Here is a 27,568-nt window from a genome sequence, read left to right on the forward strand (position 1 = left end):
AGAACGGTGCTCAGCATTAATTATTTGTATCTGACTTAAAGTTAATATTTTAAAATAATATTTTATCATTTCCAGTTTTTCTTAACAGCATTACATCATCTTAAATTAATAAACGTGATGGTTAAAACACAATGCTCTAAGGGGAAAAAAAACCCATACGTCTTGGACGTGCTAATTGGAAGCAGTAGTTGCTTTTCTTTGTCTAGTTGTATAAAGTTGAGGTTAATATTAAGTCATGACTTCATGATGCTAAATACTGGGGTTTTAATGGCTTTTGTTGCAGGTAACCTTGTTGGAAGTGGAGCTGATAAACGGCATATGGCGAGCATTCAAGAGTCTGTGGGAGAGACAAGTTCACAGAGTGTAGTGGTAGCAGTAGACAGGTACTGAGAATATAATCTCTTTTTGGGGAGAATGCGAGTTGAAGTTACTGACCATCCTCGCTTTATTTGCAGACTCTGACAGGGACTTTTGTTCTTGAAGCCTATTTCTCTTCTGAGAAAGACACTGATGCTCAGATGCTTTCTCTGGACCCAATAATAAGTATATCTCTTTGGGCATGTAATAGTCACAAAAGACAGACTGTTATTAAGTAGCAGTGGAATTAATATAGTGTATTGTGTGAAGGGGCACTGCGTATATGCGTGTTTTTTAATGCTTTTATTTCTTTGGAGTAAGCCATTGAAGACCAGAATTAGGTTGGTATTACAGTATTTAGCTTTTTTTTTGTTTTATAAATCTGTCTGATAATTGTGTCTACCTTGTGTGTGTGTGTGTGTATTCTGTGTACTTGGGTTTCTTTTTTTCCTCTTTTTTTTTTTTTTTTTTTTTTTGATTTAGCCTGAACAGGACAGGTATCTGAAATGAATAAATGCCCTTACTCTATTAAATCAGGCAATTTCTTTGGTCTTGTGAACTTCAGTATTTCAATATTTCTTTAGTTGCTGTTCTTCAGCTCATTATTCATTAGTCACTGCATTCTTGTCCAGATAGTTATCTTTCTCATCTATCCTTCTAAAGTGTTGTCTAATATAATTATTGAAACTGTTGGGCAAGTCTGTAGAATCACACATTCAGACTTGTAGTATTTATTGTAACATAAATGTGTCAATTACCCTATCAAAATCTAAAATATTTGGGAACATTCTCCACTTATCAGTGTTCTGTATGAACCACAATCAGTGGTCTGAAGTCCTCTCAAGACCCTGAACAACTGAAAGGAAAGAGGGGACAATGGTGCATCCATAGTTTTTCTGCTATCTGTTTTGACAGCTACAACTTAGAGTATTCTTGAACCGTGTAAAGATCAAGCAGGTGGCTCGCATCCAGTAAAGTCTTGCAGCAAAGCTTTGTTAATGTCTTTTTATTCTCCCTATGAAATTTGAACATACTGTCACCCAAATGAGTGTTCAGCACTACTTGCCCTGGATAAAAATGTGAGCCTGTGCCTGTTTCCTGGTGTGAGGAACGAGCATGGTGGGCTGTGACTTGCAGCAGGGAAGAGAATGCTTAGACTAGGAGAAAGACATGAACTGCTGCCAATGAGTAAGAATAAAATAGTTGCAGAGTTTGTAGCATGGAGGATTGTAAAGTACTTCCAGGAGATGTGCTGACATTTGCCTACAGCTCTAAGATGGGATTGACTCTTGTGGATGTGCAGCTAAAACTGCAACTCATTTATTTGTTCCATAGGATATTTACAGGATCAACTAGGCTGGATGGAAATGCAATAGGTATGTATGCTGACCATTTGGTGGGTTGCAGGAACTCTTGCAATGTAACATCTGGAACTTAACAGTAGTGTGTTTTAATGTTCAGTTGACTTTGTCCGATGGCTGTGTGCTGTTTCCATGGATGAGCTGGCTTCCCCACATCATCCCCGTATGTTCAGCCTGCAGAAGATAGTGGAGATATCGTATTACAACATGAATCGCATTAGGCTGCAGTGGTCAAGGATTTGGCATGTGATTGGAGATCACTTTAATAAGGTATTTTATTTTTTTTAAATCAAGTTACAGAACATACATGAATAGCAGGACTTCTTTAATCAGCTTTTTCTTTTTATGTTCTTAGTGGTGTAGGTTGTGATATTTAAAAAAAATAAATCCATTAAAGGTGCTTAAAGAAAGCGCACCTATGTAAAAATCCTGAAGTGTGTAACTAGAAATGGAAATGTTTATGGGAGTGATCTTTAGTCACTTCATTATATGATTTTGTAATTTTTCTTTATGCCATTGTCTTATCCTTCTCATCAAATGCCAAGTTAGTTTTCCTCTAAAGTTTATATACAGATGATCCTGGAACAGCAAAGTTATTTTCCTCAGGGAACTGAATCATGTTTGGGTGGGGTGTTTTTAACCTAAATTATTTTTTTATTATTTTTTTTTTTTTAGTGTCTAGCTGGCTATTCTAGTTCTGCGCTTCTGGCATACAAAATCTATGGGTCTGTTTAGTTGAATCAAATAACTGAGAAAGCCCTCTCCGAAAGTAACTCCCTATTTTCTAAATATTTCCTATCTGAAAGGTGGAACATGCTAGCGATTTGTAGTGGACTGACATGAAACTTGAGTGATGAATTTGTTATTCATGTAAGTAATATGTTAGCTGGTAAGTGAAAACATGCTTTTCTTCTAGGTTGGATGTAACCCTAATGAAGATGTCGCCATCTTTGCAGTAGACTCATTAAGGCAGCTGTCAATGAAATTTCTTGAGAAGGGAGAATTAGCCAACTTCCGCTTCCAGAAAGACTTCCTAAGGCCTTTTGAGCATATTATGAAGAAAAACAGGTGTGATGCACTGCAATTTCTATGTTAGCTTGCTTTAGTCCTACTTAAAGATGTTACTTGGTGTGGGTTAGATTGTCGTGTACATGGAAGGGGCGCAGTTACTGTATGCCAGTGTAAAATTCTGCCACTTGTGAAAGTCTTACTTTTCTTTTTTCTTTTTTCTTTTTTTTTTTTTTTCCTTTAAGATCCCCAACTATTCGGGATATGGTAATACGCTGTATTGCTCAGATGGTGAACTCTCAAGCTGGTAATATTCGTTCAGGCTGGAAGAATATCTTTGCAGTCTTTCATCAAGCAGCATCAGATCATGATGGGAATATTGTGGAGCTGGCCTTTCAAACTACAGCACACATAGTTAGTAAGTAATGCTCAACAGATGCAAGTACCCAAATTAGCTGCTGTGATTCTAGTTTAAAAGGCCCACGTGAATAAGACTTTTGTATTTCCAGGTAAATAAACACAAGTTCTTGCAGGCAGACTGTTTAAACTCTGTAGCTAGTTCTTGCCTGTTAAGTCTCCTGATTTCTTATGGACAGGAAAAACTAGATATCTTTATCCTGCTATAGAACTCCTCAAGTTTGGAATAGATTCAATAAGTTTCTATGTTGCCCTGTGTGTCACAGTAAGTTGTTTTGGATTAAGGAACACATTTCACAAACATCCGTACCTATTCAGGATCGTATGGTGGGATCTTAAAGCTTGTGACTCTGATACATGACTGCTTGTAGAGCTCAGTTCCTACAGGCTACCTGCTCTAAAAGTATATTTCAGCAACGTACTGCTGCCACTTTCAAAGGAAGACAACCAACTCAAAAATTCTTGAAATGGACCTTCAATATTGATCATAGTTTTCTTAAATGTCCTGAAACTGCTCTCTTACCACCAAATAGCTTTTTGTTAACTTGAATTGCATAGGTCTTGGGAGTTGTAGTTTTGTTCAAAAGCTTGTACACGTTGGATTTGTTTTGTATTTAGCCTGTCCCTTAAATCTGAAATCTTAACTGCTTTTTCCTCTCTTGCTACAAAATATGAGTAATTACAGTTTAGGTAAATTTAGGGAACTTCATTCACAGCAGGGAAGCTAACATGAAGCTTTACTCCTATTATTTCTCAAAATATTTTAAGAGCTTTGGGTTGCATATGCTGTGGGAGGAAACTGAACCATATAAGAAGCCATGAAATAATCCTAGGTTATAAAATTGGTAATTATCCAACCTGAGAAAATGTGATGCTCACAGATTTCGATGGTGGGGTGGGATGGGGAAGAATGCAAGGGAAGACAGAGAACCATATTTCATCTGGATGATCTGGTCCTTTTGTGTTTGTCCATTCGGTAGTGATATACCTTGGCTGACATCTGTAGATCAATGCCAGTTTATCTATTAATTTCCATATCAGTAAACTTTAAAAAGTGTATTTGTTTGTTCTTCACAGCAAATATTTTTCAACAGCACTTTCCAGCAGCAATTGACTCATTTCAGGATGCAGTAAAATGTCTCTCTGAGTTTGCCTGTAATGTTGCATTTCCGGACACCAGCATGGAAGCTATTCGACTTATTCGGTATTGCGCAAAATATGTTTCAGAAAGACCACAGGTATTTTCTTTTCATTTTTACCCTTGTGTATTCTTACACTGTCTTCTACTGTTAAATTGAGACTAACCGTGTAACTAAGAGTGAGCAGGACTTAAGTAAAACAGATTTAAGTATTGATTTTCTGTATTTCATAGAATCATCGAATGGTTTGGGTTGGAAGGGACCTTAAAGATCATCTAGTTCCAACCCCACTGCTGCAGGCAGTGACACCCTCCACTAGACCACGTTGCCCAAAGCCCCATCCAGCCTGGCCTTGAACACTTCCAGAGATGGGGCCTCCACAACCTCTCTGGGCAACCTGTTCCAGTGCCTCACCACTCTAACAGTAAAGAATTTCTTTCTAACATCTGATCTAAATCGACCTTCCTTCAGCTTGAACCCATTCCCCCTTGTCCTGTCACTACACTCCCTGGTAAACAGTCCCTCTCCATCTTTCCTGTAGGCTGCCTTCAGGTACTGGAAGGCTGCAAGTAGATCTCCCCAGAGCCTTCTTTTCTCCAGGCTGAACAATCCCAACTCTTTCAGCCTGTCCCTGCAAAGTGGAAAATTCTACTTTTGGATATCAATAGGAGAGGTGCTCCATCCCTCTGATGAACTTTGTGGCCTTCCTCTGGACTCGCTCCAACAGCTCGATATCTTTCTTGTACTGGGGCCCCCAGAGCTGGACACAGTACTCCAGGTGGGGTCTCACAAGAGCAGAGCAGAGGGGCAGGATCACCTCCCTCGACCTGCTGGTCACACCTCTTTTGATGCACCCTGGGACATGGTTGGCTTTCTGGGCTGCAAGCGCACACTGTCGGCTCATGTCGAGCTTTTCATCAATCAATACCCCCAAGTCCTTCTCCTCAGGGCTGCTTTCAATCCATTTTCCACCCAGCCTATAGTCGTGCTTGGGATTGTGCCGACCCACGTGCAGGACCTTGCACTTGGCCTTGTTGAACTTCATGCGGTTCACAGGGGCCCGCCTCTCCAGCCTGTCAAGGTCCCTCTGGATGGCATCCCTTCCCTCCAGCGTGTTGACCATACCACACAGCTTGGTGTCATTGGCAAACTTGCTGAGGGTGCACTCGATCCCGCTGTCCATGTTGCCGACAAAGATGTTAAACAGTGCTGGTCCCAGTACCAACCCCTGAGGAGCGCCACTCGTCACTGTTCTCCACTTGGACATTGAGCGGTTGACCACAACTCTGAGTGTGAAAGTGTCTTTCTAGTGTTTTCACAAATAGATATCTCAGATTTATACTTATATTTTACAGGATTTGAGTCTTACGGTAGAAACTAAGCTAACTTTTGAAGTCTGTCTTTGCCACTAGTAGTATCTAAATCTGTCAGAATTAAGGAATTTTGAGATTTTTTTTTTAATGTTTTTTTTCCCTGCCCGTCTCCAAGGTATTACGAGAATACACAAGCGATGACATGAATGTTGCTCCTGGGGACAGAGTATGGGTCAGAGGATGGTTTCCCATTTTATTTGAACTTTCTTGTATCATCAATCGTTGCAAATTAGATGTTCGAACAAGGTAATAAAGCTTGTATTTTTTTTTTTAATTCAGTTAATGAAGAGATCACGGGTATGCATTTTAACATCTTTTCCTGTATTTGGGTTTGTTTATAGAGGCTTAACAGTGATGTTTGAAATAATGAAGAGTTATGGCCATACCTTTGAAAAGCACTGGTGGCAAGATCTGTTCAGAATTGTGTTTCGGATTTTTGATAATATGAAACTCCCCGAACAACAAACAGAGGTAAAAACAAACAAAAAAACACAGCCCACCCCTAACCAAAAAGTAAGCAAATGTTAGAGTTGGTTTTTAAGGACTCAAACAATCAAGACAGCAGTTTGTAGTATTTGTCTTGTCAGTGTATTTCTACCCCGTACTGCCCCCAACATAAGGATATGTTGTTATATTCTGCTGTGTTCTGTGGTATGCGTGAAACTCGTCATAGTATCCAGTGACCTGTCCATCTGTTCTATCTGTGTATTTTCAAGGAGAATATTCACATTTTGTTGTGAAAATGTATAGTTTTCTGAACAGTATTCATGTGGCCAACTAAATGCTTCTGACAAGACATCCGCAGCAGTGAAGCTTTTTAGTTTTATCTAAATTCTACTACTGTCCTCAGAGGCCACGTCCTTTGTTGAATAGCCATGCGTAAGCCAAGTGCTATCATCATAGAATAACCCACATAAAAACAAAGACTTTTCATTTTTTTCTGATAGAAATCTGAATGGATGACCACTACGTGCAACCATGCACTTTATGCGATCTGTGATGTATTTACACAGTTTTATGAAGCTTTAAATGAGATCCTTCTTCCTGACATACTTGCACAGTTACACTGGTGTGTAAAACAAGGTAGCTTATTTACTTGTATCTTTTGATTAATGTATTTTTTTTAATGCTTATTACTTAAGAAGGTGAAAAATAACTGAATTTTAGAAGAAAAAAACCCTACCATTGGGACAGTAGGTTATGTAATAGATGGATGCAGTATCTTAAATATTTGAGCATCATTCTATTTAGTCAGTTAGGCAGCTCTTCTCTTAATGTGTTTATAGTGTTTACGGTGCTATTGTGACCGAGCAAAAGCGTATGAAGAGTTGTGTTAATCTGCCAACAACCTTTTTCCATTTGGCTGCATGGATAAAATACTTCATTTGTTTACAGATACACACACATGTGCATTCTGATTTTTTCTTTTTTTTTTTTCTCTCCCCCTCCCCTTCTCTCAACCATCTAGTACTTTTAGATGCAACTTTCTAAAGAATGTGTTTTCTTTGGGGCTCCACCTCTTATGCCTGAAATCCTGCATGTGGCTAGCATGGCATGTGGGGGGACTACCTTGCAGGAAATCATGTTTCTAATTGGTGCTTTTCCTTCCTTTGGATCTTCCCTGTTTGGATTTCAATCTCATGAATTCTCTTTTTAAACACTATTTTTTATTCAGTAGGTTCCTAAGCCTGATATTATTGTAATATACTTTATTGCTGTGAGCTAAGATACCATGCGTTTCACAATATTGGTAAAAATGCTTAATGGAGCAGTAATAGAGAATGCTTAATTTTTCACTGATATTGTAGAAGTTGATAAATATGGAATCTCTTTCACAGATAATGAGCAGTTGGCTCGATCAGGTACAAACTGCCTAGAAAACCTGGTAATACTAAACGGACAGAAATTCAGCCCTGAAGTCTGGGGCCAGACATGCAATTGTATGCTAGAAATCTTCAAGACTACTATTCCTCATGTGTAAGTTCATAAATTTAATTCTCATGCTAGTACACAATTCCTGAGCAACAATATTTAGCCTTTCTTTTTTTTTCTTTTTTCTTTTTTTGTTTAACTTTGTGAAGCTTGCTGACATGGAGGCCTGCAGGAATGGAGGAAGATTCAGCTGAAAAACACTTGGTAAGAGTTAATTCAGTGTAAAAAAATAACTTGAAGGGTTGTGTGTTAGGTTAGCTTTCAGAATATTTTATTGTAGTAAATACACTTGACAACAAATACTAAAATTGACATTAGCTTGTATTTGGTGTCATTGTAAAATAAGATATAAAGAATGGATGCAGGGAGCCTTTGAATCTAAGATTAGTGTCATCTGAAAACTGATAGCTGGTTTGTATCTAGTGTTTTGGATTGCTAGAATTGTTTTGCATTCTCTTCTAGGATTTAGACCTAGATCACCAGTCTCTAAGCAGCATGGATAAAAATGCTTCAGAAAGAGGACAAAGCCAATTTTCAAATCCAACAGATGAGAGCTGGAAAAGTGGTCCTTATACAAGTAAGAAAAACATGCAAGTTTATTAAATGAACTTTTATAGCCACTCTTAGTCTACTTGTAGTTCTGCAGAGAAGGTTTTTGGGCACTTAAACTTGGGGTACATTTTTACAACTTGTGTTTATGGCTTGCAGAGAAATCTTCTCTTTATAAGATAATTCACAGCATCACTAAATATCAAAATGGTGATGTAGTGTTCTGCTAGCCTGTTGTAAGTGAATTGTCATAAGTTTGCTTCTAAAACTTGTCTTACTCCATTTCATTAGACCAGAAACTTTTTGCTGGCCTCCTTATAAAGTGTGTGGTACAGCTGGAATTGATACAGACCATTGATAATATAGTGTTCTATCCAGCAACAAGCAAGAAGGAAGATGCTGAGCACATGGCTGCAGCTCAGGTACCACCAGACTTACTTATAATCTTGTTGTGGCAGTAAAGTACAAAGACTGTGGAATGCTCTGAAGTGTGTTTACAACAGAGTGTATAGTCTCTTCCTTTTTCTAACTCTTAGCACTACCCTGAATGTCTGTGTCATTAGTCTTAAGCTGTGATTTTTTTTTTTTTACTGCCTCCAGTGTTTCCTGGCAGTCTGCCTGGTGGATTATTATAATTACATTACCATTATTTTTGTTATCAATATAATTATTATCATTGTTTTTATAAAGAATACATACTCATCAAGAATGTTTTTTGTTTGTTTTGGGGAGAGCATTCTTTTCTGGTTTTTAGCCTGAGTGTCTTCATTTAGCCAGTTGGAGCTTTGCTCAGCCTCTAGGTGTTTACACTGGAGGAGATGCCAAATTTGAACTTTAGCAAGGTTAACGGTCAAGGTATTTAACTCATTACCTGCCTCGGAGAGGTCCTTGTCCCTGAAAATACTGATTCTAGGGAATAGTGCAAGGTAGCTCTTGCTTGGCTATGTTAATAAAGCCCTAAGCTAGAAGTTTGGGCTAGTGCATTCAGGTAGTGTTTTGGGGATGGTATTCTTAAATTCCGAATGAAAGTAGCTAAAAATATTGACCAATTTTAATGGAGTTTTACATTAGCCAGAAATGGGGAATTTCTACAGTATGCAACATTTAACTTGCACTATTTTTGTGGTTCATTTTGATGTTTTTCAGAATTCAGCAGATGTACTCAGCTCCTAGAGGAGAGGAAATGTTCTATATTGTATTGCTATGACTTTTTTGTGCCTTGATAAGAAAAGTTCTTCCCTTGTTTTTCTTGATCTTATCAATAACTAGGATAGTTCATAACTTCTCTGTTTAAAAATATCCTACTGAAAAGAGTGCAAGTCTGATATTTGACAGGATCATTCTGCTGTGTTGTGTTGTACTAATATTTCACATGTACCTAAAAATGGAATCTGGAGGCAGTGGTATGTGGTCTGTGAAGTATCAAAGTCTCTCTAAGCTGATATAAAAAGAATACGTTATTGACACTCCTCTCTGTCCCCTCACCACAGCGAGATGCGTTGGATGCAGATATCCACATTGACACAGAAGACCAAGGAATGTATAAATACATGTCCTCACATCACCTCTTTAAGTTACTAGATTGTCTGCAAGAGTCTCATTCATTTTCAAAAGCCTTTAATTCAAATTATGAACAACGAACTGTTTTATGGAGAGCAGGTGAGGCTTTTATTTTTAGTTTGACAAAAATACTGAGCTCCATTTATAGCGTTAGCTATCAAGATAGAAAAGTATACCATTGCAATAATCTCTACAGTTAATGAGTGTTGCATGCTTTTATTACTTGTCTCCTTCCTGATGACTTGAGAAAATAATTCTGTTTGCTAAGTTATCTGCTTTTTTTATTAAAGTAGAATTACACAGTTGGCACTTCTGTAGTTAAATATCTTTATAAATAGATTGGGTCTCAGTCAAAATCAAGGAGGAGGAAATACTACCCGGACAAGAAATTGTTACTGTTCACTAGTGGAGGTATTGTTGATAAACTTTACCTTTAGGCTAGTAACTACAAATGTGAATGTTCTCTCTTTCCCCATGTGTAACTGATTTCCAGGGTTCAAGGGTAAATCAAAACCCAATCTCTTAAAACAAGAGACGAGCAGCTTGGCTTGTTGCTTGAGAATACTCTTTCGAATGTATGTGGATGAAAACCGCCGAGACTCCTGGGATGCTATACAACAGCGATTGCTTAGGTAAGAGTATCGCCTTGGTTATGGTGCGTTCTGCATTCAGCCAGTATGGTGCATCCCTCAGTACAAATCTTCTGTTTTAACTTGCTGAGCAGAGCGTGCTATGTATATAAATATATATAAAAATATATATTTATATATCAGTATATGAATAAATAAACTCACTCTTTATTAAAAGTTAATTTAGCAATAAGGAAGCAATCTACTTGGAATAAATGAAGCACCTTCTTGCCTGACATAGACTTTTCTTTACAAAAATGGTGGTGTATACCTGGAACTTAGGTAAACATAGAAAATTATGCTAAATATAAAAAGGTATTGTGGTCCCCTTTATTTGGAAAGAGAGTTGTTGGTGCATGAAATTTCAGAGTACTAATCTCTAATCAACTGTAAAGAACTCTTAAACTTGCTGTTGGCATTAATGCAGTGGATTTCAGTAGCATTCTGATTCGTCAGCATCTATGGACATACTAATCTTTGTAGTGTGTAAAAGAGGAGGTTCCATTCCCTTTCTAATTAAAATAGTGCTCCAAAAAAGCCACAGGAAGTGGTACAGTTTGTGCCTTGTTGACAGTCTAGAGCAAGGACCAAGAATTCACTAATACAGTAGTAATCCCTCTGTAATCTGTGATGCTGAGCTCTGCAGATCGTTATTAAAGTAGTCTACATTTGGAGGGAAAACTCTTATGTTGCTGTTGCCTAAGCTGTCCCAGTGTAAGGATCAGGAATTACAGATTGCAGGTTGAAGGTGACAGCACTTTAATTACAGAATGTTTATGGGGAAAAACGGACTCTTTCACCTCTGACTGAATGGTTCTTTGTTGACAACATGAAAACTATTTCAGTTCAGTTATTTCTACCAGCTACTGTAACAGAAAAATCATTGAGACAAACTTGTGTAATTAAAGTTGTTGTACGTGATTGAAAACTTCCCCATGGAAATGCATCTTGCTTGAAAACAAAATACACTATGAGAGGACAAGCAGTGTATGTTATAACAACTTCTTGTGGGTTTTCTTTATGTGAACTGTGTCATCTCTTCAGTGTATGCAGTGAAGCCCTGGCATATTTTATTACCGTGAACTCAGAAAGCCACAGAGAAGCTTGGACCAATCTCCTGCTGTTGCTTTTAACAAAAACACTAAAAATCAGTGATGAAAAGGTAAGAACAGGCTGGAAGTCACATCTGTTTGCATTCAGGTATTTCTTCATTTCTGCTTCTGTTGAATTCAGTCTTTATTCATCCGTATTGCAAGGTGGCCAGTTTGCTTACTCATGTAGCGTGTACTCTCCTTGAAATACAGCAATTGTTACATCTGCGTTTTTTTCCAAGCATTCTACATTATAAAAATGACTGCACCCATGAAATTCACAGTTGGATAGAAATATCAATGGAATTACTACAGAGCTTTCACAGAAAAGCATCATGAGTGTGCAATAAAGGATAGGCTGTGCTGTATTGCAGTTGCACTAGAATGGTAGAGGCAAATTTCACCACTGTAGAACTGGAATTCTGGCTCCTTAACAGTGATGGCAAACAATAATTTTCAGGATCTTGGCCCTTTTAAAGAAAAAGTGAATGCAAATATTCACTACATTAGGACATGCAGAGAAACTTCTGGAAGTTGCTTACTTTTTTTTTTTTTTTTTTACTTTCCCATACTGTTGAGCTTCATCTTGTTTTAAAGTGTGGGGGTTTTTTTTCTGTATTGCAGAGAGTGTAATTTCAGTTCACTTTTGTGTAGTTTGGAATGTTTTATTGCAATTTACCAATTTAAGAAATCAGTAGTAGTGGTGACTTGGCTTCTCCATGTAGCAGCCATTCAGTAATGTCCCTGTGGTTATGGTGTGTTGTGAGAATAGTCTTAACTAAAAGACTATAATAAAATGGTGCCTTGGCCATTCCTTAGTACACAATCCCAGTAACTTTTTATTATTTAAGTTCTATGATGAAAGTGTTCCATCAGCTTTCCCTGTAACTCATACTGAGCATTATTAAGAAAGGAATAGAGGACAAAACCTATTTTTTTTTTTTTTTTGTTGTGTAAATTCATGACAGAGTCGCATCTTGAATACTGTTTGCAGTTCTGATCCCCCATATCAAAATGGGTGTAATGGAGCTGGAAAAGTGTTGAGGGCATGTAACAGGAATAAGGGATGTAGACTGGCTCCTATACATGGAACTGTGTGTAGGTTAGACTTTTACTCAGTCATCTTTTATCTGGAAAAGAAATAAAAATGAGAGGTGCATAAAGTCGTCATTAGCATGAAGAGAGGGGAAGGACTGATAATTGTTACACTGAAAGAGATGGTGAGTGAGAGTTTTGGAGATGGCAAGTCACTGGAGGGGAAAAAACCTCAAACACACACGTAACGGAGATATTTCTTCACACACCAGTCCAGCTGTGGAAGGCTTTGTTACGTATTGTGGATGATATCTTAAAGAGGCAGGAGGAGCAACTGGACAAATTTGCACTAGAGGGGAATGTTTCTACAAGTAGTCCCTGATACCACCTCTAGCCTTAGAAATCCCTGAGCCACAAAATAGTCTGACTATTTTAAGGAAGTAAAGTCAAATGCATGCTCCGCATGTGGTTTCCTGTAGGCATCTGCTAAGGCTGCTGTGGAAAACAGACACTGGGCTTGATGGGCCTTTGATTGGGTGATACCTTGTGTTTTAAGAAGTTGGTGTAGCCATGAGCTCTGCACTTTCCTATAGTAATAGAGAATAATGTTCTTTTTTTCATATCTTCTTTGATAGTTTAGGGCACATGCTTCAACATATTATCCATACTTGTGTGAAATCATGCAATTTGACTTGATTCCTGAGCTTCGAGCTGTGCTACGGAAATTCTTCCTACGCATAGGTGTTGTGTTCAAAATCTGCATAACAGAGGAGCAGATACGGACAACTGGGATGAACTTGCCTTCATGGTAGCCCTAAGTAGGGTTGGTTACTTCTGCTTGTACATAAAGCTATGGTCCAGAGATGGAATAAAGTGGATGGGAAAAAATGCAACCCTGGTGTATCAACCGAGCAGCAAGATACTCTTACCACAATGGCATTTGGGGAGGAGGCAAACAAATCCTGTTCTGTCCATCCTACAAAACTATCAGCAGTTTAATTTAAATTATTGCTTACAGAGTTAATACAGTAGATGTAAAGTCTTTGTTTCAATGCTAGTCATCCTTATGATCATGTCTGTCTCTTCTAGTCTTTTATCACTTGTTCAGTCTTGCATCCCAGCTAAATCTGATAAAGCAGCTGGATTCCTCAATAGAAATTATCCCCCTTGGAAATAATGACTATAGTTGTATAGCCTTGTGATGTTAGCACATGTGTTCATAATAAACTATACTGCAGTGGCTAATGACCACCTAAGATCATTCTGGGTTTTTCTTTATGTGTACAGACTAGACCAGGCAGTGTGTTACGGTTTTTGAAGTGGACAGCCTGTAGGATATTTGGGGAAGGGGTTTTCCTCCTGTTTAGCAAGTAATTTTAAAAACCTTTTTTTAAAATCAGTGCTTCATCTTCTAGAACTAATTTATGTCTTTATGGAAGGTTTTACATCGGGATCACACAATAGCATCTACTCTGTTTGGCTTATTTAGTCTTGAGTTAAAGGCATTTAAGAAAAAAAAAAAGTCAAATAACCCCCCTACCACCTACCTTTCATACATTGCCAGATCATGGACAGAGCATATACAGTAATACTAAAACCAAGGTTCAGAACAAATAAAACCGCATTTTTTTACTCTTAACTAAATGTATTTAGCAGTAATTGTATCTGTTTAGCAAGAAGTCTCATCCTTAATACATATCAGGTTCTGTCTCTCTACTGCAGATCTGCAACTTCTGATTTGTCTTTTTGTGCAAATGATTTTTGTTCTCAACTACTAGTTCCTATTGTGATCTCAAATAAAATTGAATTCCCACAAAGTTGCTCTAGCAAAATTAAACTTAAGTTCATTCATGTACTGAGAGTTACTTTCAAAGCATAGAAATTTATTGGTATCTGTGAAGCAAATGTGACTTAACACTGCAGCTTTGCTTCCCCTAGAGATTTTTCTTTCTTTCTTCAAAATATACCAGTTTTGTGACAACTGTTTCCATGATAGCATACCAGTTTACTGCAGGGCTGGTGTCTGTCCTTTGAACTAATCTTAATTTCAAGTTTTAAGGCTTCTCTAAACTGGAAGAGTATGGCAGGATGGGAGGAGAGGTTCCACTTCCTAAAATAAACAAAGGTGTTTTATTAACTGCTGTGTTATCCATATTAGCCAAACCTAAAATGTAACAGTATTGTTAAAAAAAACCAAACAAACAAAACAGTAACAACCTACTTGAATGGTATTAAGTGTTTAACCTGTTACTTTGCTTTTGAAGTTGAGTTCCTGGTGGCGTGGCTGTAGTTGAGGTTGTCCTGGGATATTCCACTCTGAGCTGTTGGGATTCTTTTTCTTTTTTCCTTTTTTTTGTGTGAGCTATTTCCAAAGGGGTCATATGGTGCTCTTCAGTAAATCTGCTTGTTCTACGTAAGCATTGTTCGGGAATGGTTTTGCAGCCAACAGTAGTGGTAAGACTTTTGCATTTTGACTTTTTATTTTTAACCAAAGAAAAATAAATGGTGGTTGTGGCTCTTTAACTTTTAAGCACCCATTAGATGAAACCTATACAGTAATATTTAGTAGAAGGGAATATATGGTGATATTTTACAATAGGAAAAGACTGAAATAAGCAATGCTGATATTTAACTTGCTGCATTTGAAATGTCCTTTTTTGTTGCATTTAGTCTAGTTGCTCATTCCGTGGTAACATCACTTCATCTATTACAGTAAAAATGAAGTATTTATTTTAATTCTATTTAAATCTGTAAGAATAGGCTACTCCTCTTCTGGTCCTAGGTAGTCCTAAAGAAAATATTTTAAACTTTATTTTTCAGATTTTGAATGTCACTGCCTCATTGAATGTATACCCTTATCTCCCATCAAAACATACACTATTAAAGTTGCATGCTTTTTCTGTATTTTACAGTTTTGAAAGCCTTTACAACTCATGTCTTAAAACGTCTCTTAATTTTCAGATCTTTAAAGTTGCATTGTGGGCTTTCTTTACTGTAATGTGCAACATGTGTACTGTCTCTGCATATAGAATAAGGGCCTTTAATCAATCCTTTCCTTCAGCCTTAGTTCTGAGACTGTTCTTTTACTTAAGTAAAGTTTTCATTGTATTTATACCACTCAAACTGCTGAAACTAGGTATGTGACATCAAAACATCCTAGACTCTGTAGCGCATGAAGGAGACAGGGGGACTGGAATAAATTTGGATTATAACAGCCTTAATCCTGTCAGTTTTCTGGAATTGATTGTACATGTTAAAGCAATAAGAATGGTATGTTCAGTGTAATACCTGAAACACTTGTACTCGCATCAGCTGTTTGGTTTCCCATATACAGTCAGAGAAATCATAACCCATAGATGTCTTAACGAAGGTAAAAATGCTGAGCCAGAACTCCTGCAGTAGTTGCTGCTGGTTCCAATCTTGTCCTGCCGCTGCTGACACAGACTTTATCTGCCTGTAGGGTTTTAGTGGAGCCGTGGCTGAGAGCAAGGTCTGTGTCAGCACATCCTGGTAGAGATCCAGACACCTGTGCAATCATGGAGTAATAAAAACTAACTTCTTAGACTCTTAGTGTTATGCAACAAATTAAACTATAAACTGATTTACCTATAATGGTATAAATATGGAGACTGCATGATATTTGTTATTACTTCTTATTTTGGAACCCTCTAGGACATAGGTAGGCAGGGGGAGGATGCTAATGAGGAAAACCCTAAAAACTCCCTTTCATGGTGATTTCTCTTGTCTTACAGTACAAGAAAATACTATTTTACAGTGGTTTGTTATTCATGGCTCGTCTCACTTTCTGAATTGTGAACAGAACAATCTAAACCAATGTCCACTAATACAAGCTAACACCCCCCAAATTTTAGCTCAGTCCTACTGTTAAGAATGAGTAAGATTAAGAATAGTAACATTTAGTCTGAAGTAGAACTAAGCTTTTTCTGTCAAAAATGTAAATTGTTCAGCACCTTTAATGTTATTTCTGTGTAAAATGTATGTTTTCACATATTTAAAATGCCTAAGTTTTTTGAAGATCTCCATATTAAGTGCATTTAATATCAATAATTTAAAGAGCATTCCTTGCCCAATGGATGTATACATTTTTGAGAGAATACCAAAATTATATAATACAAAAAACTATGTAAAGTTTTCTACATGAAAATACTATGTATAATACTGTTATAATATTCCATGCTTTAATCGAGTGGTAAATCAATAAAGTTTTAAGAAGTGTTGATGAGTTTTTCGTGTAGTTTTTCAGAAGCCTGCTCTATTTAACACAAGAAGAGATCACTGATGGGTTTTGGTTTGTTTTTTTTAAACACACCCCTCACTTCTGGCTGCTCTTTTCCTCAGTGAGCATCTCCCCTTCTTTAATGCATAAAAAGGCTCCTGCTTCCTCCTTGTAAAAGCCCTCCTCTGGCTTTCTGCCCACCAGGCCTCGCGGCCCATACCCGCCCCCAGCCTCGTCCCCCCGGCCCGGCTACCGCTGGCCGTGTCCCTCGGGAGCCGCTCGCCATCCCCGCGGGCACCCGGCTCCCCTCAGGCCGGGCGGGGGGCAGGCGAACGGACTCCCGCGGCGACCGAGAGGCACCCCAGGGCCTTGTGGGAAGAGTCTGGCCATTGGTCGGCTTTCCCGAGGCGAGCGTGGCAAGGATTGGCTCACAGCGGAGCGCGTCGGGGAAGAGGAGGCCGCTGATTGGCCCGGCGGCTGAACTGAGTCACCACCCTGCGTGATGCGGTCACGGTGCTGCCGCCGCCGCGCCCTCTCACCGCGGTTTGAATGTGAAGCGCAGCCGGAGCTCTTGAAGCCGCCGCTGCTGCCGCCACCGTCGGAAGGAGTCGCCAGGTGAGGCTGGGCCGTGCCGCCCGGCAACGCTGGCGGTGGGGCGGCTCTACAGCAAGGCGGCCTGCATGGCCCTTAGCTGGCCGCCGCTCCGGTTCGCGCTGGGCTCGGGCGCTGGGCCCGCGGCGCAGCGAGAGGCGCAGCTCACCATGCTGGGGTGCTTCGGCCCGCCTCCCGCAGCTCGCGATTGGTCCGGGGCCTCTGGCGTTGAGCGGTGTGCTCCTCTCATTGGCTTCCGCTGCCGCCAGTCTGGAGGATGGCGGGGAGGGGGAGGGGAACAAGTTTGTCTGAGGGAGGTCGGTGCCGTTCGGGGCTCCTCTAGCGCGGCCGCCAGCCCGGCTCGGCCCAGCGGTGATGGGCAAGCTGGCAGGCAGGCTGGCCCTTGGGCCCGCCTTGCAGGTGCCGCAGCCGAGCCGGGCTGCCGCCGCGTGAGGCAGCGGGAGTCACTGCCGCGGGGGAGGCGCAGTCTGGTGGCGGCGGGGGGCGGGACGGAGCGGCCCCGTCCTCCGGATAAACCGCCGGGCGGCTTCAGACCGGGCAGGCGGCGGAGATGGACCGGCGTGTGCTGGGCTGAGGCGACGGGAGGGGGTGGTAAGAATGGGGGCAGCCTCGCTGGGGGCTGGGCCGCGGCCGGGCCTGGAGGGGTCCTCTCCCCGGCCCTGCCGGAGGGAAACGGCGTGAGCGGTCTGCAGGGGGTTGTGATGTCCTCGCTGCTGCTCCCGTGGCCGGGTGGTGCTTGGCCCCCGAGCCCAGCGGTTTGTGAAGTGGGAAGTGAGCGTAAAGAGTCTCCGTGGCAGTTTGGTGTAAAGATAATCTTCCCCGTAAAATCCGGACCATAAATATCCATAGGCGCGTAGATGGTCTTTGGTGAGTGAATGCAGGAACAGAGTTCTCTGAAGTTCTTCACACTGTAAGGCTTGGAGGACTGCTGCTGTTAGGTTTTTCTCTTTTCCCCCTAAGTCTGTCATTAATTTGACTAAAATAGCTAATGCATTAAGCACACTTTATGGGTTTTCTTCTGGAGACGTCGTCTAAAAATATTCTCATTTTCTGTGGCCATTTCAGGAGATATATGCCACAATGTAGCAAAAAGCATGGTATTCCTCTAGCAAGTACCACCAGTTTGGTTTTTTGGGGGGGTTTTTTGTTTGTTTTTGTAGTGGAAAAAAAATAGCTGGAGGAAGAGAAAGAAATAAGCGTAAGTAGGTAGCAGGTGAAAATATTTATCCTTCTGTATGAAGGATTGAGTAATGGATTCAAATCTTTGTGTTTGGCCTTCAAAGTAAACTCACAGTCAGCTTGAGGTGGATATTTTTTACACGAGTCCCTGTATTACATCTGTATGTGAGGTATTTGTAAAAGGCCATTCAGGATTGTCAATCTCTTCTTTCAGTTTGGTTTCCCATTTGAGTCGAGTTTAGTCTTCATAAATGATTTCTGCATGGGTTTGCACCTTGGCCTTACAAACTTCCCTGGAGCAGATAATTTGTATTTTTTTAAATACAAAAGATTAAGTATTGGTTTCAACATCATAGTAATGATGCATGAGGCCATTTTGTGGAACAGATGAGCCAGCTATTATTAGTGTTGTTTACTTAGGCTGTACTTTATTGGGATTTTGTTGATTGATGTGAATTGGTGAACAAGGCTGCAGACAAGTAAACCCCCAAAAGGGAGGGGGGTGAAACATGGGAGAGGCAGGACTCTCTAAGTGGATTTTTACTTTTTACAAAACATGTTGGGATCTCAATTACTCATTAACATTCATTTGATTCAAGAGGATACTGTTGCTCTCTCTTTTAATGATATAGATGCCATAGTTAAAGTATAAATTGTGTCATTAAAACTCGCTACCTTTGCAAGTGTGCTTAAATAGAAACTGTATTTATTGCACTGGTAATCAACATAGAACAAATCCAAAGTGGGACAGACATATTTCAGTCTATCTTACTAATTAGAAATATTGAAACTGTTGCTTCCTCATTACTTCTGTAGTGAGCGAACTGTGCTGATGGTGGTAAGAAGGATGGGCAGAATTGATGATGATATCCTGAACAACAACATGTCCATTAAAACATGTCTTGCTACTGTTTAAGTGTTACTGTAATTCTAATTATTCTAATTAAAGCTCTGAAATTAATATATCGCTGTGGTAAGTATGAGAATATGTGTGGGAGGATTACTAGAGAGGAGTAATTTAGACATTGCACAGAGTTATTCTGTAATAAGTATTGCAGTTTAAATTAATTCCCACCCTAATCTAAGTTAATTTTACAGGGTGGACAGGCCCTCTGGCTTTTCAGTCTTTTGTCTCTTTATAAAAAAAAAAATGAATTTTCTGTTGAGAGTTTTCTTTGATAATGAGTATTTAATTTTAAACAAGCCTTCACTCTCCAATACATTTTGAATTCTTCTGTTTACAGTTATGTAGGGAAGAACTGTTCAGCTTTTTCAACCAGGAACACGTTTCTGAGGCTGACGGTAGTTCTCAAAAGCAAAACCAAACTCCTTTTTGTCCTGAAAAGGCAAGAGATGGTCTTTTGGCTGTACCTGATTCATGGTTTGCTGGATGTCTGATCCTGTTCTAGGAGCTTGGTTTCAGTAAACTAGATAGCAGCAGTCACATGTAGTTGAAGAAATGGAATGTTTTCTGGTTTGTGCTTGGTGTGCACTAGCTTTTTTACTGGATGAGACATATAAGATGGGACCATGCCTTATGGGGTATAGTCAAGAAGAGCTGTGCCTCTTCATGAAATCTGGTTTTACATATGTGTAGCTTATAGGATACCTCTTCTGATCTGTATTTATAACAAAAAAATACTTGTGGGTTTTAGGTTCTGTCGAAATGGAGCTCAGTGATGCCAATTTACAGACTTTAACTGAGTATCTAAAGAAAACACTAGATCCAGATCCTGCTATAAGGCGTCCTGGTAAGTGATTCTCATGAGTGACCAAAAAGTTTAGTTTCTTTTTGGCTCTTCTGTCTGTGTATAGTGAATTTCAGTGGATGTTTATGCAGTAACCTCTTTGCAGAAGTTGTCAGTATCCTTTTAAAACAAACACACACACCCCACCCCCCCCCAAAAAAAAAACCCTAATGAGCGACGGATATAAATATTCATTTATTTTGTTTGCTTTTTGTAATTTTATTTTCCTTTATTCCTGATTTTTTTTTTTTGTACTGTTACTTAAAACAGTGCTGCTGCTCACCATAAACCAGGATTTACTTCTGTCAGCTTATGGCTTTTTAAAATGGTGAGGAGGCAATATTTCTACATCCTGCTTTGAATTGAGAGTTTTTCTTAATAGCAGAAGCGTTAAGAGTTTAGTATAAAGCTACAGTACCTTTTGTCAGACTTGTTCTGTGGTTCTGTTCTTGTGAAACTCTAGGGAAGTGTTCATGTGTTGATTATTTTAAATAGATACTTGAGGAACTGTAGGACTCCGATTAGAAAAATCACTTCAGCTTTTGCTAACCGTAGTATATTCTCTTACAGCGGAAAAGTTTCTTGAGTCAGTTGAAGGAAGCCAGAATTATCCGTTGTTACTCTTAACACTGCTGGAGAAATCACAGGAAAATGTCATCAAAGTTTGTGCATCTGTAACCTTCAAGAATTATATTAAAAGGAACTGGAGAATTGTAGGTATCCTAGTGAGTAGCTTTGCTAAGATTTAATAATCCTTTTAAGGTACAATAACATATTCTACAGTAACCTTGAAGAACGTGTGCATGTCTGTACTCTGTGAAAGAAAGTAGATCACTCGGAGAACAAACACAAGGTGTAATTTGCTGATGAGGGACTAAACCCTGGACCATGGGAGTCCAGTCTATTAAAAAGAGCTAGAGCAGGGTGATAAAATGGTGAATGAATAATTTGCTCGAATGTATGCATATTTTGCAGAAGCACAATATTTAAAGCTCATTTAACTAACAGTAATATTATTTAAACTAAAATGATTGTGAAGTGTCTGTACACATGAGCTGGCCAATTTGGCCTGTATCTGTTGTCAGTGTTACACACATTTCAAGCCAGCACTGCAGCTGAAAGTGATGATACTAGCTTCCCTTTCATGGAAATGCATCTAGGGCAAAGATTAGTGTGAGACAGTTTATTTTGGTGGCCTTGCCAGTTTAACATTTAGAAGTATTGCCATTTAATCTCATTTTATCATTGTTTTGAAGAGGTCAGAAACATTTTTGATTCAGAGCTTTCAGCATTCATGAAATTTAATTTATGGTAGAAAGTATTACATTTGAGAGCTCAGGTCCTTCAGCAATGAGAGGTTTTAATTGATACTGTCTATATTTTGCCTCACTGAAAGTACTGTTTGTATCTGAAAAATATCAACTGTATAATGTTGCTTTACTACAGGGAAACTGTTAAGTATTTCATCATTACGTCTTAGCTGGTACCTATTTACAAATTTGCATGTGATTTCTCCCCTCCCCCTGGCACTAATATTAAGAAGCTGTAGCAGTCCTAGATCTGGTTATGTTTGATAAGATCAGTGCATTCAGTCTGGCATGAAATTTCTAGAACTTTGTTTCTGTAATACTGCATTCTCAGTCATTTCTCCCAAATTGCATCTTTATCTGTAGTATATTGTAAGTAGAAATAATGTTCTGGTATGGAAAAATTTGTAAGTGGCTTCCTCTTTATGGATTGCTGATGTAATTCAGGATGAGATTTTGTTTTGGAGTACGTGGAGATGCTATGCACTAAGTGCATCCAGAGGAGTGTTACAATGGCTATGTGGCTTCAAGCATGTTGTTTTGTCCAAAATTGCGGCTTTCATTTCAAGAGCAGCTGTATGAACATAAAATACAGCCCTAAGGCTAGCTTACCTAGATCACATGGTTCAGTTTAGCAGCCTTGGACTTGACTGATACAAAGCTCAGTGGAAGTAAAAGGATTTTGCCTATTCAAGGACTTGAATTTGGTAGAGCCTGGAGAGCCAGATGCACAGGGCATTTCTGGAGTGAGGGAAGAGTTTGCTTTTTTTAATTTATTTTTAAAGTATGTAAAGAATACTCATCTATGTGCTGCCTCTTGTGTCTTGTAAATAGGTCTCATTTCTTTGAAAAAAAAAAAATCTCATAACTCTATAGTAGGATTTGCTGTTGCTGATCTCTCCACCACATCTGTCCTCAATCTATCTACATGCATAGCAGTGAGTCCTGCTTCCCTACTTGGACCTTGCCTAGTACAGTTATTGCTGCCTTTCACATCATATAAACTTGTAAAGCTCAGGTTTTAAAGATCATCACTTTTTGTGGGTTTTAATGTATGTAGAATTCTGTACATTCTTCTGATTCAGTGCAATGTGATAGAAGCGGGAGACCAAGTTCTTTGTGTCTTATTTTTGTAACTGCTTGTTTATAGCTAAATAACTCTTGAAATTTTGAAATTACTGAACTTTTTTTTTTTTTAAGTTTATAGGAAGATGGTGAAAGGGAGATAAGAAGGAGGGTAGTACTGCTATCTGTCTCTCTGGAGGTGCTTGCCTCTTAATTGCTGGTTAATTTCTAGGTTTCTGAACTTCAGTGCTGTCATCACAGATAATGTGACTGTCACTGCTGTACCTGGTTGATGACAAGCCTCATTATTATTTTATTTCTTTAGTAGAAATTTTCTACCACTTGGCACTATTAACTGACTGGACTTTAAACTGGTTGCTATTTCAAACTGATTAGATAATTCTTTAATATTAAGTATGACTTGAGGCAACTTGCACATAATAAATCTTTGAGGTTGGCAGAAGTGAGGACAGAGATGTGGTTTGGTGTGGTGGAAGAGGAGATTATTGGTTAAATTTACATCTGTTATTGGCATATGCACCCACCCATATTATGGCTGAATTGCTGATTTGAAAAGTCACCATTGGAGAAGGAGAAAAACTAGTTCAAGGTTTTACAGAAAGATGTAATTTCTTTCGGCTTTTTTCAGGTGCTACTGTTACAGATTCATTGTAGGCAATATCTTTAACAGATCTTCTCAGTTTCTTTAACTGTAATAGTTACCTAAATTGGTACAAGCAATTGGTTTCTGAAATGCTGATACTCGCTCGTTGCCTAGAGTATACTGATGTGCCCATGACTTAATTATTCTTTTAATTTTAGGTTGAGGATGAACCGAACAAAATATGTGAATCAGACAGGATAGCGATTAAAGCCAACATAGTGCCCTTGATGCTTAGCAGCCCAGAACAAATTCAAAAGCAGGTAATATGCCAATTTTTTTATGTCCATGAGACTTTTGGAATACTTTAAGTGTGTGTCAAGGTTCTGGTTATTGGCAGAGCTCAGTTCCCTTACTGATGAGGTCATTCCAATCCAAGTAACTTGGAGTATGTTGTCATAGCTACTTCTTCCTACTTTTTTTTTAAAAGGCAATTACTGTAATGCCAGAAAGTGAGACTGCATGTGCACATTGGATTTCAAGTGAGATTTATATATTTGTCTTGAAAACTAGTAGATATTTAACCCGATGATTTTTGAATCTGGCAAGAATAATAAGCATTTTTCTTACGTATTTGCAACACCTGGCATGACTGCCGTATTGTTTTGTAATGAGGAGCCTGCCATTATATCACATCATGGTTATGTTTCCTTTCCAGTTGAGTGATGCTATTAGTATTATTGGGCGGGAAGACTTTCCTCAGAAATGGCCGGACTTACTGACAGAAATGGTGAATCGCTTTCAAAGTGGAGATTTCCATGTCATTAATGGGGTCCTTCGCACTGCTCACTCTTTATTTAAAAGGTATTGGAAATAAGCGAGTTAGTATATGGATTGTAAGTTTCTGTTCAACTCTAAATTCTTACCGTTAGACTTAATTTTGTAGAGTTACCAAGTCTACGGTTGTGGATTCTACTTATGTTTACCGACTTTTTAATAAGAATTTAAGTGGTTGTCAAATCATACATATGGTATTGAACTATGTTGTTTAGTTCTTATTTACATGACAGTATTTGTTTCAAGGTTCAGCACAAAAAATTAATTATATGCACCTTAATTTGGTAATAAATGTGAAGACTTTATTCTATTTTTCATGTATTTGTCTTTCACTTGTCAGGTACCGACATGAATTTAAGTCCAATGAATTATGGACAGAGATCAAACTCGTACTTGATGCCTTTGCTTTGCCCTTGACAAATCTCTTTAAGGTATTTCTTTTTTAATCATTTCTAAAAGAAATTTAGCATTCTGAAATGCTCGTTGTGAATGCGTGCAAAATGAAAACTTAAGAATAGTTGCTTTGGAACTGTTAATGAAGTTCAAACTGAAGTCATGAAGTGAGACCTGACAGGATTGGTAAGGGGAGGGAAAGGAACTGTATTTTCTGGTTTTGTTTTTTGTTACGTGACACTTTGCAGTACCTCTTGTCAATGTGGTTTGTGTGTGCATGTTACTTGACTGAATCTTATGTCTTTTTCTAGGCAACTATTGAACTTTGCAGCACACATGCAAATGATGCTAGTGCTTTGAAGGTTCTCTTTTCTTCTCTCATTCTAATCGCGAAGCTGTTCTACAGTTTAAATTTTCAGGTGAATCTCCTCGGTTCTTCTAATAGTTTTGCTTTGATCTCACGAAGCTGTTATGCTCTTATTTATAGGATCCATTTGAGGCAGCCTTTAAGGCCATGCTTTATTGCAAAAATAAAAGTTGACAGCCTGCATCAACACTGGAGTAAAGGCACAGTAAGGATGGGGTTAATTAACATGTTAGCCTGGCCCTATCTAAACAAAAGTTCAAGAGAGTCTAAGCTCTTGCCATAGCAAAGAGGCGTTGTCTGGATAGCTCTCTGAGTATGAGCCGTGAGAGACAGAAGTGAAATGCCTGAGTTTGTACTCACTGTGCTCCTTTATAAATACGTCTGTACTGACATGAACTCCGTCAGGTAGATGTAAGTCAAACTAGTAGCTCTGTAGCACTGTAGTAGCAAGTAATTCTGGTAGCAGTGTGGGGTTTTTTGTTTTGAAATTGGATATGAATCTCTAACATTATTAAATAAATGCACTATATGAATAATGGTAAAAATATACTTTCTGAAGTGACAAATGTTTAGTGTCTCAACATGAATGTGAGTCTGTGAAGTGTGATGATCACACCTTGCTTGCTTCGGCTGTTCTTCCATATTGGGCAAAAGAGCAAGCTGGAGTTAAAAGGGGAGTTTGTGCTCTTTTGTTCTGAGAGTAAGAGGCAATAAGGTTTACTCTTTATAAAACTGTAGGCTGTATAGGGTGTAAGCAATGAGTTTATTTGGAAATAGCGTATTCCAAAGCCTGTGTCTGGAGGGTTTTCATGAGAGGACGAGGGAGTAGTGTTTAATTTTGAAGATTATTTTCCATGCTTTGTTGTCCCTCAGTAGATTATGAGGTGGATACATACTACTTATAAAGTGGGTATGTTATCTAAGCAGTGCAATCAGAAATTTAAACGTAGATTTATAGAATCATAGAATTGTTTAGGTTGGAAAATACCTTTAAGATCAGGTCCAACAATTTTTCCTAGTATCCAATCTAATTTAAGCTCTTCCTTCACAGGATCTTCCCGAGTTTTTTGAAGATAACATGGAGACGTGGATGACAAATTTTCATACTCTTTTAACTTTAGATAATAAACTTTTGCAGACTGATGTAAGTACTGCGTAAACCTCCTGCCTTGCCTCTGTGTAATGGAGCGGATTGACTGAGAACTTAGGTCTAACTCTGAACAATACAAAGTTTTCTTTGTTGGGTAAACAAAGGAATAGAATTATTATAAGGAAATACGGTTTAAAAGAAGTTGCCCAGTTGTCTAACAAATTTGAGGTCCAGTTCTTGAAGTGTGAGCAGAAATCAAATTACAGATAATCATCGAGTAGATTCTTTCAGGAGATCTGCCAAAGTAGCCTGATCATTAGAGAGTCAACAGTGCTCAGGTTTTCTGTACCTTTCAGCTGGTTCATGCACTATGTTTTAGAAAACAGGATATCTTAAAGAACTTGAAACAGTTGAACATAGAAGGCATGGTATCCCTGAATGCTTCAGTTTAGTATTTGCTGTCTTTGTCTAATTGTAAGAATCAGTAGTTTCACAGGTGAAAGATGATACCAAGTCATCAAAGCTCAAATTAATTTTGGGCATGCCTTCTGCATTTTAAATGCTGTCTTCCAGATACAGTACAACAGTTGGCCACGTGATGGAGCCAAAGCAACTCTATAAATTTCTTTACAATACATAGGGAGGCATATTAGTTGTGCTCTAGTTTCATGGCTGATATGGCCAACACTGCTGCTAAAAGCAGCTTTGCTCTTTTCTATTCTCTTGTGTCTGTGGGCTACAGGCATTCATGCAGCTGTGTGCCAAACCGAGTCGGGAAGTGATATGCCTTTTACAGCTATTCCAATTTAAAGTAGCTAGATATGAAGTCTTCTAAGCACGTTTTTTCAACACCTTGTGTTGTCTTTTTCCTATTACATTTGTAAATTAATTTAATGTCAAACTCTCAGGTCTAAATTATTTAAAGTGCATAGTACTTTCATTTGAAATGTAGGTATGATTTATAACTTGCAGTACAGTTCCAGTACAAATCAGCAAAATACAGTAATTCTAGGGACATGAGCAGGATTTCTTTCATCTATTTAGAACATGGTAAAATAATAGTGTAACTATTTTCTTCAAATATGTTGATGCTTTTAATATTTAAGTAGTGTTGAAGTTTGGTTAAGTCCTTGATTTTGTTTTGTGTGAGGATGAAGAAGAAGCTGGATTACTGGAGCTCTTGAAATCACAAATTTGTGATAATGCTGCTTTATATGCTCAAAAATATGATGAAGAATTCCAGCCCTACCTGCCGCGTTTTGTAACAGCAATCTGGAATCTGTTAGTCACAACAGGCCAGGAAGTGAAATATGACTTGGTAAGTTGTTATCAACTGATCTTGTCAAGTTTAATAATGAATTATAAATTGGTCAGTCATGCTAAAACTGTATTTCTTTTGTTTGTGTTGTTCAAGCTGGTTAGTAATGCAATCCAGTTTCTGGCCTCAGTTTGTGAGAGACCACATTACAAGCATCTGTTTGAAGACCAGAATACATTGACAAGCATCTGTGAAAAAGTTATTGTTCCCAATATGGAATTTAGAGGTAACTTTTTGAGACTTCCATTTTCAAAGACACAATAAAATCTAACTAATTATAATGATATGTGGCTTTACAGGACTAAGAATTGAGGATTACCTCTTGTGTGCTTTAGTAACAGATTCAAAACCAATTTCTGCAAC

General features: G+C 38.7%; 2 protein-coding genes across 5 annotated transcripts in view; both read left to right on the forward strand.

Annotated features, from left to right (window-relative positions):
• The window catches only part of ARFGEF2 (ADP ribosylation factor guanine nucleotide exchange factor 2), a 39,948-nt gene extending 23,267 nt beyond the window's left edge, over window positions 1–16,681 (forward strand). The window contains exons 23-39 of the mRNA XM_054845122.1: window positions 284–383; window positions 1,693–1,733; window positions 1,819–1,988; window positions 2,635–2,786; window positions 2,972–3,144; window positions 4,221–4,381; window positions 5,771–5,901; window positions 5,997–6,126; window positions 6,603–6,738; window positions 7,494–7,632; window positions 7,737–7,791; window positions 8,050–8,164; window positions 8,428–8,558; window positions 9,627–9,795; window positions 10,190–10,328; window positions 11,370–11,487; window positions 13,087–16,681. Coding sequence (XP_054701097.1) covers window positions 284–383; window positions 1,693–1,733; window positions 1,819–1,988; window positions 2,635–2,786; window positions 2,972–3,144; window positions 4,221–4,381; window positions 5,771–5,901; window positions 5,997–6,126; window positions 6,603–6,738; window positions 7,494–7,632; window positions 7,737–7,791; window positions 8,050–8,164; window positions 8,428–8,558; window positions 9,627–9,795; window positions 10,190–10,328; window positions 11,370–11,487; window positions 13,087–13,263 — 2,237 coding nt within the window. The 3' untranslated portion in view covers window positions 13,264–16,681. The remainder of the gene's footprint in view (window positions 1–283; window positions 384–1,692; window positions 1,734–1,818; window positions 1,989–2,634; window positions 2,787–2,971; window positions 3,145–4,220; window positions 4,382–5,770; window positions 5,902–5,996; window positions 6,127–6,602; window positions 6,739–7,493; window positions 7,633–7,736; window positions 7,792–8,049; window positions 8,165–8,427; window positions 8,559–9,626; window positions 9,796–10,189; window positions 10,329–11,369; window positions 11,488–13,086) is intronic.
• Window positions 16,682–17,178: 497 nt separating this feature from the next.
• Window positions 17,179–27,568, forward strand: part of CSE1L (chromosome segregation 1 like) — a 29,169-nt gene continuing 18,779 nt past the window's right edge. Inside the window, exons 1-10 of one of the 4 annotated variants that reach the window (XM_054845382.1) lie at window positions 17,179–17,303; window positions 20,135–20,230; window positions 20,798–20,940; window positions 23,422–23,523; window positions 23,919–24,064; window positions 24,378–24,468; window positions 24,742–24,849; window positions 25,849–25,941; window positions 27,038–27,205; window positions 27,302–27,431. In XM_054845382.1, coding sequence (XP_054701357.1) covers window positions 20,146–20,230; window positions 20,798–20,940; window positions 23,422–23,523; window positions 23,919–24,064; window positions 24,378–24,468; window positions 24,742–24,849; window positions 25,849–25,941; window positions 27,038–27,205; window positions 27,302–27,431 — 1,066 coding nt within the window. In that variant the 5' untranslated portion in view covers window positions 17,179–17,303; window positions 20,135–20,145. Of the gene's footprint in view, window positions 17,304–17,595; window positions 17,892–17,959; window positions 18,168–20,134; window positions 20,231–20,797; window positions 20,941–23,421; window positions 23,524–23,918; window positions 24,065–24,377; window positions 24,469–24,741; window positions 24,850–25,848; window positions 25,942–27,037; window positions 27,206–27,301; window positions 27,432–27,568 lie in introns of those variants that run through there. The other 3 variants (XM_054845383.1, XM_054845381.1, XM_054845380.1) reach the window with 3 other exon arrangements.

Source organism: Grus americana, chromosome 17, assembly GCF_028858705.1.
Source record: "Grus americana isolate bGruAme1 chromosome 17, bGruAme1.mat, whole genome shotgun sequence".
In the NCBI taxonomy this organism is placed as follows: Eukaryota; Metazoa; Chordata; class Aves; order Gruiformes; family Gruidae; genus Grus; species Grus americana.